This window comes from Daphnia magna, linkage group LG5, assembly GCF_020631705.1.
Source record: "Daphnia magna isolate NIES linkage group LG5, ASM2063170v1.1, whole genome shotgun sequence".
NCBI classification, from domain to species: Eukaryota; Metazoa; Arthropoda; class Branchiopoda; order Diplostraca; family Daphniidae; genus Daphnia; species Daphnia magna.
Window position 1 is genome coordinate 462,174 of NC_059186.1, and position 12,506 is coordinate 474,679.

The 12,506-nt window shown below is 39.8% G+C and overlaps 4 protein-coding genes across 6 annotated transcripts; 1 reads left to right on the forward strand and 3 right to left on the reverse strand.

Annotated features, from left to right (window-relative positions):
• Nucleotides 1-667: 667 nt before the first annotated feature.
• Nucleotides 668-2,914, reverse strand: LOC116923459. Of its 3 annotated transcripts, none has more exons than XM_045173658.1 (5): nucleotides 2,452-2,594; nucleotides 1,684-2,261; nucleotides 1,106-1,595; nucleotides 791-1,046; nucleotides 668-723 (listed from the first exon to the last, which is right to left on the reverse strand). In XM_045173658.1, the coding sequence occupies exons 2-5, from the start codon at nucleotides 1,934-1,936 to the stop codon at nucleotides 694-696; spliced, it is 1,029 nt and encodes a 342-aa protein (XP_045029593.1). In that variant the 5' UTR covers nucleotides 1,937-2,261; nucleotides 2,452-2,594; the 3' UTR covers nucleotides 668-693. The 3 variants fall into 3 exon arrangements, with proteins under 3 accessions (XP_045029593.1, XP_032785823.2, XP_032785822.2); XM_032929932.2 differs by having other exon boundaries at nucleotides 1,684-2,376; nucleotides 2,452-2,592; XM_032929931.2 differs by lacking the exon at nucleotides 1,684-2,261 and having other exon boundaries at nucleotides 2,452-2,914.
• A 1,460-nt stretch (nucleotides 2,915-4,374) lies between these two features.
• LOC116923232 lies at nucleotides 4,375-6,978 on the reverse strand. The gene is made up of 6 exons (XM_032929704.2): nucleotides 6,876-6,978; nucleotides 6,526-6,759; nucleotides 6,410-6,457; nucleotides 6,282-6,350; nucleotides 6,154-6,216; nucleotides 4,375-6,089 (listed from the first exon to the last, which is right to left on the reverse strand). The coding sequence occupies exons 2-6, from the start codon at nucleotides 6,745-6,747 to the stop codon at nucleotides 5,814-5,816; spliced, it is 678 nt and encodes a 225-aa protein (XP_032785595.2). The 5' UTR covers nucleotides 6,748-6,759; nucleotides 6,876-6,978; the 3' UTR covers nucleotides 4,375-5,813.
• A 625-nt stretch (nucleotides 6,979-7,603) lies between these two features.
• LOC116923233 (UDP-glycosyltransferase UGT5) lies at nucleotides 7,604-9,453 on the reverse strand. The gene is made up of 2 exons (XM_032929705.2): nucleotides 8,041-9,453; nucleotides 7,604-7,963 (listed from the first exon to the last, which is right to left on the reverse strand). The coding sequence occupies exons 1-2, from the start codon at nucleotides 9,327-9,329 to the stop codon at nucleotides 7,672-7,674; spliced, it is 1,581 nt and encodes a 526-aa protein (XP_032785596.2). The 5' UTR covers nucleotides 9,330-9,453; the 3' UTR covers nucleotides 7,604-7,671.
• A 92-nt stretch (nucleotides 9,454-9,545) lies between these two features.
• On the forward strand, nucleotides 9,546-12,301 carry LOC116923234 (fatty acid hydroxylase domain-containing protein 2). The gene is given in 5 exon segments (XM_045173659.1): nucleotides 9,546-10,801; nucleotides 10,899-11,005; nucleotides 11,084-11,223; nucleotides 11,288-11,411; nucleotides 11,414-12,301. Coding segments are annotated over 5 exon segments (1,014 nt in total). The 5' UTR covers nucleotides 9,546-10,550; the 3' UTR covers nucleotides 11,806-12,301.
• The last annotated feature ends 205 nt before the right edge of the window (nucleotides 12,302-12,506 follow it).

Sequence of the window (12,506 nt, forward strand, 5' to 3'; positions counted from 1 at the left end):
TCGTACTGAACTGTCTGCGTGCCATTAAACAGTGGAAGAAGATGGTCATACATGTGAAGCAAGAACTAGCACCAACTGTGTGTTTTCAGGCATTCGTGTGCGAGAATTGTGTTGCAGCAACTTGCCAGTCATTCTAAAGTTTATGCGCTACATCTACTGCTAAACGATATGTAATGACGCATCCTCTGCTGAATATTAGGCACGAAAAAAATTCCGCTGGAAGATGATGACATAGCGGCAACGAAGTTCGGCTTTGGTGATTTTAAATAGCTACTCAATTTCCATAAAAAGTTGACTGTGTTTTTGGAGAAAAATTGCCAGCGAAACCACAAGAAGATAACTGTACAAAACGGTAGTCCTGTTAGACATAGTCTATAATACGATGAGAGAACATACAAATGCGCAAAAACATTTTTAGGAGTTCGTATTGAAATGTTGAGCAATGTGGTATTGGAGCTGCTTGTTTATAGCCTCGGTTTGAAAGTGCGCTGCGGTTCCATGATTCCTTTGCATTTAATTCTCACACGAAGTAATACAATAACTACTAGAGATACAACAGAGTGGGAAATTTATTGTCCGGCACAGTAACATCTAAAATAAATTATTCTGAATTTTTCTTCGTAAGGTAAATGGCTGCCGTTTCCTGGTCGGTTTTTTTTCCATTTAACCATTTTCTTCTTTGTAATCGATTAGTTAGAACATATCTACTTCGATTAAGTCTGCCTACGATAATTCAAGAAGAAACCAGATACATCAAAATGCCAATTTAATAACTTGAAGAATAAATTACCATAACCATCTCAGGTTCTTCCAGTCGTTTCAACGTTGGTTCCAACGTTTTAATTTGTTTTTCGATTTCGTTAAGTTTCAAAAGTAAGGCATCTCTTGACAAGTACTCGTTTTTGACATCGGCAGATGGACTTCGTAGCTTTTTTTCAAGACGAGGTAATAAAACTGTAGTTCGTATTTTATTGCATTTTGGGCAGGGATTTTTGAGCAAGTCATTTTCGGTATCCTGTTTGACTCGCGTGATCAACTGGGAACAACTAACGCATTCGTAAATGGAAAATTATTTCAGGCAACAGACAGAGAATATTAAACTTACGATTTGGATCGCCACGATCCATTTTCAAAATATCCCGATGGGAAGCTAAACTCTTTTAATTCGTGAAACTTTTCTTCAGTAATTCCCGGACACGTCCGAACACAATTGAAATACTGGAGGCTTCTTTCTACATCAGCAGCTGATGAAAACTTTTGAAGGAGGCAACCATTTACAGGTGGGCATTTTCGTTGAAAAACTTTGTACTCAATTTCTTTTGTTTCCAGATTTATAATTGCTGATTTTCTGACTAAGGGATCTAAGTCAACAAATGTAGTTTCAAAACAGACAATGACAGGGTGTTCTTGCTTGTTGACTAATTTCCTCGATTGCCATGACTCTCCAGGTAACTTCAGTTTCTCCATGCAAACTACCTCATTTTCAGCACTACCTTTTGTGTTGCTTTGGTTTAATACAATCAATCCACCAGGCACTGACAAAATCACTGGTAAATTTAATTGTTTATGAGGGGCTGGTGGTGGCGTCGGTTCACCTGCAACAATTGTGGAACAACAAAGATAAAATCAGAGAGCTGATTTTTGGAAAAACAGTGTAAGTTACGAAAGAATATCAAGGTATACGTTTAAGGCGCAATGTAGGTATGGAACCAGCCTTCAAACGCCAATTTCCCAAGTCTTTTTTTATGCAATTATCTTCAAAGTGGAGATAGCACACCAAAGATTTTGCACAGAGGCCCTTCCTTTTGGCAGGAATAACTTTCTTCCACTCATCAAACACAACTTGTTTTTTAGGTACTCCAAAAAAGGGACATTTTTGTCCCGGGATTTTGTTCCTGGTGTCACTCTTACAATAAGCAACACAACAAGCAGGCATTTTCTATTCCTAAAATGTTTCGCATGTTTTTTTCTCACAATAACAACAACCTAAAAATTGAAATCTATTTGGCGGGAGATGGCACTTTTGTTCTTAATCAACTAACTGGATTTTTTTTAAATCTTAAAACGTTCTAGAATTAGTTAAAATTAAAACGGTGGTTTAATCTTTTATACATTTAAAATTTAATATCTCTAAAGTAAAATATAAGCATGGTGTAAAAGGGAGGTGTACCAACTCTTCAGTTAAGAAGGGTATCTCAGCTGAAGCCTCTTCGTGGTACAAGGTTATCTATCGTCAGAGACGCCTGGTGGCCGATCTTGAACTAAATGAAAAACCCACTTGAAAAATATTCTAAGTCCAAAACAGTGGATCCATCCCTATCGGCATTCGCTACGGCCCATGGCAATAAGATGGCATTTCAAAATTAATGTTATTATCTTTCTTGTTTGGAAAAAAAAATATTTCAAGTACTGTATGATCACACAATAAAGGACAACACAATACCCACATACCTAGAAGAAGTGTTGGCTTAGCTCCTTTTTTAAGGCGTCTTCGTTCCTGGTGGACAAATTCTTGTCCAATCATTTTCCCCTTAACGATGTCTTCCTCAGCAAAATGCTTCCAGCATAGACGGGAAGTTTGCAAAAGTGTTTTCTCTGGAAAAATCTTTTTCCATTCGTCGAAAGAATCCTTAGGTGGACGAAAGAATGAGGCAGGGCCATTTTCTTGATCACTTCGAGTTTGACAACCATCGACGAAGCACAATTTATTCACCATTTTTGGAAAGACGCTATCAAGGCGTCAACCAAACGACGCCATTAATGTGTTCAAACTTTCAGTACGACTAATGGAAAACCGTTGACGACTGATCCGAAGGTAACATTTGCTCACAAGCTCAAGAGATGGCGTTTACTATAGATAACCTAGCAATGCCTACTGGTACCACAAAGAGGCTTCACAAGAGATACCCTTCTTAACTGAAGAGTTGGTACACCTCCCTTTTACACCATGGTAATGATTGAAGGATAGTTTTTAGTGGCAACGCCGACAACGCACATGAGCTGTGTGTTTAAGGAATAGACTACTTGCCCGGCAGTATTGGTCACCATTAACCGCTTGCCAAAAAAAGTCCATAAAAGCCTATCGTGTTCTGTTGAAGCTATCAACTAAGACATGGACGATCCAATCGGCAGGACGAAATTTGGCTGAGCGACAATGGATTCAACCTGATTGAACCAAAGGTAATACTTTTTAAATCTAGTCTTTTATCATTTTTCTATCGTCGTGATGTATTATTTATACGCTATACTGAAAAACCCTGTTGACTATCTTGTCTACTGAACATGTACCGTTCAACCACGTGTTGTCATACGCCGTCTCGCAAAATTTGTAAAGTTTCTATTCTTTGTAGTGAGATGATCTCAACCCGAAATGGAACTGAGTGGTTGAGATGCAAGGCCACCTGAACCAGTTACTGGTTATAAGCCAGTACTGCTGAAATGAAGCTAATATGACAACTTTTTTCAAAGGTAATTGAAATTCTGTTGCACTCCTTTTAAAATGAGAATTTCATGATGAACAAACTTTTGGCAGATAAACATGTTGACTACCAAATTACGAGCTTTTTAATACTGAATCACCTTTCTACACATTATTTTATGTCTGGCTTGGAGTTTTACTTACAAGCTGCTTTTTTCTATAGGTTAATTGTACCTGGGAGCTGTTCGCAGCTTGGATATTCCTATCAAATTGCAATGCTGAGCAATTTGAAAACTTTACAACTGTTTTTCCTAATTGGGGTTTCCAATAAATGTATCATTGAAGCACTGCATACAACTTCTAACATAGTTTTGTTTCTGTAGGTAACTATTGAGTTGAATGATATCCTCGTGAAAACCTAGTTTTTGGGTTAAATGTTTCCTGTAGTCGTAAGCTTATTGTAAGTATTTCAAGTGAACCAATCAGTATATTTGGATTAAAAGTAGAGGGGTGAAAGATTCAACTGTGACCAGTAGAAGGTTATATCTATCTATGATAGACTACTGTCAACTGTATGGTTTCTAAAATTTTAGTTGGTTATTCAGTTAACTTGGCTGCTGTTGTGGGTGCAATGTAATGGGTTGGTGTCGAACTGTAGCTGTACAGCAATTTTCAGCTCGTTTTGTGCTTTCTCTGAAAGACCAGCAATTGACATGAAAGAGTCGCTTTCAACGAGTTTTACGTAGGTGATAAACTTCTGGTTACGTCTGCCTATTGCTCGCATAAGCACAGCAGTGTCTTGATGACAGGCGTTTGCCACTCTTTCGCATTGTTCTTTCATAACCGTAATGCTAGTTGCGCTTTCGTTCAGTAGTTTCAAGGCACTATTTGCTGAACCCAATTCAGATGTCAATCTACTGTTTTCGTTGGTACAAGCTTGTATTTGTTGGTTTTTACTCGTTAACTACAACTTCAAGTCTAGTCGTTTCTGATTTGGAAGCAGCATTGCTATCTTGGCATGTCTTTAATTCGTTCGCGTGCTGTGCGTTGGCTTGTTGAATGCCTATTTGGAGATTAGTTATCGCATCGTCACATTTCTTCTTTTCAGCCTGCAGTTCAGTTTCCTTCGTAGTCCACTCTTGCTCCTTCTGGCCAACATTCGTCATTAATTCGGCTGTCTTTTGGTTGCATTGCTGCAACTGTGTTCCAAGAGAGAAGGCTGAATTCTTCTCGGTCGCAAGTGAAGTTTGTAGGTTATCGATCGTCAACGTGTTGGCAGATTGGCTCGCCGAACAAGACTCATTCAATTGTTGTTGCTGAATTATGAGATTATCAATAGTAATCTTTTGGCTAGCCTTTTCATCTGCGCACTTTTTATTTTCACCCTGTAGTTCAGTTTCTCTTTTAATCCAATCCTGTTCCTTCTGGTTGGCACTCGTCGTGCAGTCCACTGCGTTTTGGTTGCACTGTTGCAATTGTGCTGCAAGAGAAGCTGCAGAATTCTTTTCGTTTGAAAGCGAAGTTTGTAGATTATTGATCGTCAGGCTGTTGGCAGACTGGGTCGCGGAACACGATTCGTTAACTTGCTGTTGCTGTATTTTGAGATTTTCAATCATAATATTCTGACTAGCTTTTTCGTCTTGACATTTTTTATTTTCACCCTGTAGTTCACTTTCTTTTTTAGCCCATTCCTGTTCTTTCTGGCTGGCATTTGTCGCGCAATCCACTGCGTTTTGGTTGCATTGTTGCAATTGTGTGGCAAGAGAAGTTGCAGAATTCTTCTCATTTTCGAGCAAAGTTTGGAGATTATTGATTGTCACGATGTTGGCAGACAGGCTCGTCGAACACGATTCGTTGAGCAGTTGTTGCTGCGTTGTAAGATTATCAATTGTAGTTTTCTGAATAGCCTTTTCTTCTTGGCATTTCTTTTTCTCGTTTGTTTCTTGTTCACATTGACGTTTGAGGTCTTCGTGAATGGCTTTATCGACAGAATTCGATATTGTAGTGGTCAGCGTTTTTATTTCATCCGAACATCGTTTGCCTTCAGCTTCTCTTTGGGTTATCAGCACTGACATTTCATTTTTGAGTTGTTCCACTTTATTGGCACATTCAGTCGCACCAGCAGCGATAATCTTTTTTTCTTCATCGCATTTCATCGTCAGACTTTGTTCTTGTTGCTTTTTCTGTTCTTCGCACAGAGTTTTCTCAATGAGTTTGGTCGCGCTCGTTTCCAGTGTCTGAACTTGTCCTTTAAGAATCTTAACTTGGTTTTCACATTCGACTTTCTCTGCACTCAATTTCTTGGTTGTTTTGATCTACGGCCGTCTTTTCTGATTTCAATCGAGCGATTTCTGCGTCCTTGTCGGCGAGAGATTTTCTAAGTTGATCCATTTCTTTATTTATCGTCTGCTATCTTCTTCACGTCTGCATTGTGAATGGTGGTGAAATTCAGTTTGCACGCGGCCAACTCCTTCCGCAAGTCTTCGATCAGGATGGCGTTGTCGTCCAATTGATATTTCTGATTCAACCACTCGGCAACTAAATCTGCTTGACTTTCCATGCATTCCATACTCGATAAAGTTCTCATAGCCATGACTGGTTTGGGCGTTACGTCCGTGTTGGTACAATTCATTGGAATGTTGTCACTGCTGCCAACCTTCCTCAAGTTGGGCTAACAACTCAAACGATTCATTTACTTTGTTTTGATACTTTACAGCAATTATAAATTGACTTACCGTCAGTTGTATTTTCTGGATCACCAGTTGCTCAACTCTTAGACTTCTCTCCTTTGGTTCAACCTTTAACGAAATTAAGTTTGCATTCAAAGTGTTGTGTTAACAATGGCATTTCAAAAAATGTTTACCTTAGTGGAAACAAATTGAGACACTCCGAGGGTTGTTGGATCACATTTGCCCATCAGTGCGTGAATTTTCTATCGAAACGGAAAGTAGTTTTAACTGTTTCATTTACAAAATGTTTATTAATTATTACCTTATTCAACTCGTCCTCAACTTTCTGCCCCATATTTTTAGTGCCGTCCTTTAGTTGAAGAAGTTAAACTCAGTTAAACCTTGAGAAAACAAAGGGACTTGTTTATATTCACTTACATTGTTGGCTGTTTTATTGACTTTCTGCAGAAATTCGGCGAGTGTCGTTCTCAGATATTCAGCGCACTTTTTGTGCGCCTCGTCCAAGGTAAAAGTTCTGTTCCAGGATGTCCTGGTCTTTTCTGAAATTGGGCTCACTTGTCCGGTGTTTAAAGCGTCTGCGTGCGAGACAGCCCAGACTGCCATGAAAATGGCCAATGCAATTAGACTTTCTTTTTTCATTGTCGTCGAGTTCTAAAACATCAAATGAAACGTGTTAATTTATTCGATTGTACGACGTCTAGTAAGCCAACCAGAAATCATAAAAAAAAAGCGTTTGGCGTCAATGAGGAGAAAATCAAAATCGTTACCTATTTTTAAGAGTGGGGCGTCTTTGCTGTGATCTACCTTGGTGAACAATCGTCGACTAACGTCGATTAGAAAATTGAGTTCGCTACTTAACGAGCACAACTTAATGAGACGTGATTTTCAGGGAAACGATCGCGTTAAACGACGCAAAAAGGTGACGTAGTCTTCGTTGGTTTTGTATAACACCATTAGCTACGTGTCAATATGTGGCCATCGAAAATCTGAATAACGTATTTCGACCTCAGTTGAAGCTAATGAACGTACCAAAAAATTACACCAAATTCTGATGGTTTCGGGTAAGATTGACAATAGTATAACCTTGCAATCACTGTGATATGACGACATTCTTGCGAATAAAGTAAACAAGCACGTTCTATTAAATAAGTGTCCAACCATCAGTTGAACGGTAGGAGCTTAATCGAACCTTTTATGGACAACAATAAAATGAATTCAATTTATTGTTATCGGCCAGAACGAATGGCAAGTTTGTCTACGGCACGTACTATATCTGAGGAATTTGGAAATGTTCCACACGACAACGTAAATGATCACCTGTAGCAAAACAATCGCCTTTTATTTTTCTCTATGCGTCCTAAATCAATTGCTTAGATTTATAGTGAAGCCCTGCACGTCTCGTTCGCATTCATTCATCCTTTGTAATTGAGGGTCGTATATAACTTTTCTACCCGTTCATGCACAGTTCATGCCACCGTCCAGGGCACAGAGGAAATCAATCAAACGTTTGTTTATTTTCTAGCGTTGTCAAAAAATCAATTGTGACGGTTTATCGTAACAGCTTTAGTTCGTCTTTTTATGATTGTTAATCAACGTCTTCTCTTTCAAAATATTGCGATAAAGGCCCCGACTAAGCGAAATAGTTGCCCAGGTAAACAATAAGCAAACAATGAAGACAAACACCATCACATCGACGAGACAACGTTGATAAAGGGAAAGTTTGCGCGAGGCCGTACGCAAATGAGGCGCTCCCCTATGACGGATGACGTACTCTATCCAGTAGATGGCCCTGTCAAGTGGATGTTCTGTTTGGTCTCGCATTATCGTCGAGACTTCTCTCATCCTTTCCGCGTACCTATATACACACATGTCAACATTGATTGTTTATTCAATATTTGTTTGCGTTTAAAAGAATGTTAATAGCAAACAGACCTTGGATTAGAAAGTACGAGTTGAATAGCGTCGTAGAGAATAGTTTCGCTCAAATTGTTCCAGTCGAGTCGAATGGCGTAGCCGTCGTCCTGCGCCTTTTGAGCATTAATTGGCTGGTCGGCAAAGACGGGCAGAGCAATAAGCGGAACGCCATGAAAAACTGCTTCTTGGTTGCTGAAAAGACCACCGTGTGTGATGAATAGACGCACTTTGGGATGGCCGAGAAGATCTTGTTGCGGTAACCAAGGCAACAGTTTAACATTGGATGGAATCATTTCATCCTTGCCGATCGTTTCTTCCCATTTCCAAACGACACGCTGTGGCAGCCGGGCAAAAGTAGATAGGAAAATGCGACGGACATCATCCGGGATTTCGGCTCCTTTCAAAATGGAACCGAAACTAACAATGATGAATCCAGCATCGCCAGGACCGTTAACAAATGATTCCAATTCGTGTGGTAGCGGTTTAGGTGGAACGCAATGCAATCCACCCGCTTCGATAACTGCCGAAGATGTAGACATCTGGTAATTGATGCTGAAATGAGTATTGACAATGACCAGGCTCAAATATCGATTCTCAGTATCAAAGATGGGCTCCTGATCTTCGATTTCCAGCATCTCGGATGCGAGTCTGTCGACAACGGGCATCACGAACAGACGATGAAAGTACGACATTACAAAGCCGGACAGAGTGTTGAATGTTCTCTGCCAAAGGTTCATTGTATCAGCATAATTCGAACCAGGATGTGGTAAATGGTCCAGGGTTAATGACGAACCAGCTGCGTCCAGGAGCCACGGGGATGGAGCAAGGCCCATCATGTAGATGAAGGGCACGTCAAGTTTGCGAACCAATGGCAGAACGCATTCGTTGAAAACGGCTTCGAGGATGATCAAATCGTATCGTTCCGTCGAATTCATCAATTGGTGAAATACGGTATCCTGATAAATGGCCGTGCAGTAAGTCACCATCCGATTCGGGATGCCTAATAATAGACGGAACGGACTGTCGCGATGCTGGAACCCGATCGTCTTATGATGAGCGTTGATTTCTTTCAATTTTGGAGAGTAGAGGATGCGTAGATTGATCGTCTGATTGTTGACCATACCTGGGTCAGGTGGCAATCCATTCCAGTAGGTAACAGAATGGCCGCGTTCAGCTAACGCGCTCACGATCGGTTTGAAGAAATTCGTGTGACTGGGCGCTGTGATGGGAGACAGTACGAGAATATTGTCAGCCATAACAGAAAATACATTGAGAAATAATACGATGATTGCATTGCAGTGCATCATTTTAACTCAAAATGTTAGAGAAAAAGTCGCCAATTTTTTGAAGAACGTAGCCACTGATAGGCAAAACTACGCCACAATTGAAATAAGGTGCGCCATCAAATGATTCTCACCGTCTACATGTGCTCCGAACGTCTTGATGTCTTCACTATATATAATGCTTGTTCACGATCACGTGACCATTGGATTTCCTCCAATCAGCACGAGCGTCATCTTCGACAGCTGCAGACAGATGGGTTACACATATTGTGCGTAATGTTCCCGTGTATGACGTTGTCCAATTCCGCCGAATAAACGGCCTCAAGCGGCTAGAGGGGCTCTAAAATTTCGCCCTATATAGAGGAGAAATGGAGAGAAAAAGAGAGATGGTTTTGGACCTAATGGCCCCAGAAAGGAACGCCCTCCCGTACCACCCAGACGCTATAATTTTTATTATTTTCAAAAAGAGAAATTGTCATTGTAAAGATTTACGAAGATTTCTCGTACATGCTGGAAATATCTCAATATTTTGTGCTTAAGGCAATGTCAGTTTAGCATTAGAAAAACAATTCCATCAATTCTTTAATTAAATTAAACTGCTGTTGCATGTCATATTGATTGTAGACGGCAATAGTATCGTGACTTTAAACAGTTGATCACATTAGTTGATTGCTCTCAAGTTCTCAAAATCAATACCTCTGTCAGCAGAAATTGATCGTCTCCTGCTTCGGACAACATTTTTCTCACTACGTGTAGCTAAAACACACGAAACATTTTGGCGTTTGTTTCAAGTGTCTTGCCTATATATACAATGAGGTCATAGATATATAGGAAAGGAATCGATGATAAACGAATTTCTTTAAAGGAAACCCGAGTTTTGTTGGACAATGTACTCAACAAACCGACTTTCTATAGGGTGAACGGAACTGTTTATGACCATCACTTCTTGTGTCTACGTTTTACAACCGAGGAAGCCTTAAAAACTAGAACGGAACGGCGGGACATAATATCATGTAGCCAAAATGTATATCAAACGGAAATGCTTGAGATTATCGAGTAGAGAACCTGTATATACGTTTTTTGTTGCATTCACCCAGCAACAAGTGATGCAAACTTTGACGATGTTGACTCTTACGGCTGTCTACACATGCAATAGCGCGCTAATTTGTTTTTTTAACTGTGATTGATGACCATCTGAATTATTGCGATTGTTGCAGACGATATATACTTTCTATACGAGTTGGCATGAAAACTAGCTTGACCATCCCCGCACTTTTTCGATTAGTATTGTGGCCAACTCTTTCCTGGAGTAAGTACTGCCAGAACTCCCTCATCAACAGCTTTACAGTTCAAACAGATTTTTCTCTTTCAAGACTTAAATTTTCTGACTTGATTGTTCTTCTTCGTTGTAAACGTGCAGCTCGGCATACAAACGAATTCATAGGCAAGTCCAATATTGCGCGCGTTGCATTCTTGATGGTTGCTCTACTTTCTCTGTAAGTTGTTAATATAACAATTGCATGTGCTATACATTGGCCCATTTGAACTTTCAGGATGACATTTCCTGTAAATGTATACTTTTATTCTTCAAAGGAATCGTGTTTGGAATTTAAAGACCGTCCTCGGAATTCAAATAGAAATTGGATGGAACAAAATTCTCGATCGGATCGGTGACGACAGGTTTAATCTCTACGTCTACGGTATGAGTTTTTAATGTTATTTGCAAAAGAAAAAGTTGTGCCTATATAGTAATCAATGACAAACATCAAACTCTGCAGTTTTAAACATTTCAACGTTTTTCGTCTATTGGACCATCGGACTGGCCTATCTCCTGATGGAACTAACGGCTTGGCCAAAGTGCATATTTCAGCGAAAAGTTCAGCCCAACGTCGTGATCGATAAAGAAAAACTCTTTTCGGTATATAGCTACACACACACAACAAGTTCTTGAGTTCAAACGATCTAATATATTGTGTCTCTAGTTGTTTCGCGTGAATTTATTCAATCAATGCTTCGTGGTGGTTCCCTCTTCCATCTTTGGTTACTATTTCCTAATGTACAATGGAACTGCTCCTCCGGTTCGAGAAGTCCCAACTCTACACGAGCTCAACACAGGCTGCTGTACAAATGGACGCATAAATGGCATCATGAATGGTCGACACCAGTGGCCTTATCTTCCATGTACAACCATCCACTGGACCAATTGATTGGCAATATTCTTCCAGTCAGTATCGGTTTGGCATTGACCAATTCTCATTTTTTCACACAATGGTTGTGGTTCACTTGGAGCGCAATGAGGTCCCTTAACGACCATAGCGGATATCGTTTGTTTGCCTTTCCTTCTCCTGTACGTCACGATTTCCATTATCAAAAATCAACGGAATGTTTCGCTGTTTGGGCCTGGGGACCACTTGACTACCTCCACGGCACCGACAAAGTCTTCCGCGCTAAAAATCGCTGCAGGACAGTTGTCTCATTGAATTGGCTGATTGACGTGTAGGAAAATCAAATTGAAGTAACGAAATTTTGATTTTAATTGATTGATATGCTATAAACATTGGTATATAGCCTAGCAATAAAGAAACGTTTTATCATCCAACTAATTTTTTTAAATTGTGCTAATGGGAGGGAAACTAATGGGAACTAAAGTGTTTTTTTATTTTTTGTGATTCTTCCTAATCTTATTGTTTAGACCTGACCAATTGAAAAACCTAAACCTATAAAGGAGCCTCCAAAAAAACATACAAGACACTTGGGTCAGTTGGTGCTAACAAGATATCTTTTCTGGAGTCCAAGAAGAGGTGACAAAAGAACGCGGGAAAGCCGCGTGTTCTTTCAAGCACCTGCGATGCATCTCGAACAAAGGCATCCACACAAGGCGTTTCTTTGAAACAGCGAATTACAACAATAAAAATGACGGCAATGGCCTAGGTAAAGAATAAATAATTTTTAAAAAGTTATTAGCTGAAATCATAGGAGAAAGTGGTATAAATTTTTTCCAACAATTTGTCAAAGAATTTGTTTTGATTTCTAAAACCGCGTGGTATTACACTGTCTTGGGGTACAAAGGAATGGCTATAGTAGTAACATGTGAGCGCGAAAGGAGCGACATCTCAGTCAAATACATAAAAGGATATACGCTCGAAAGAATATACATTTTTTGAAAGTAAAATTATATAGATAGGCTACAGTATAAGAACC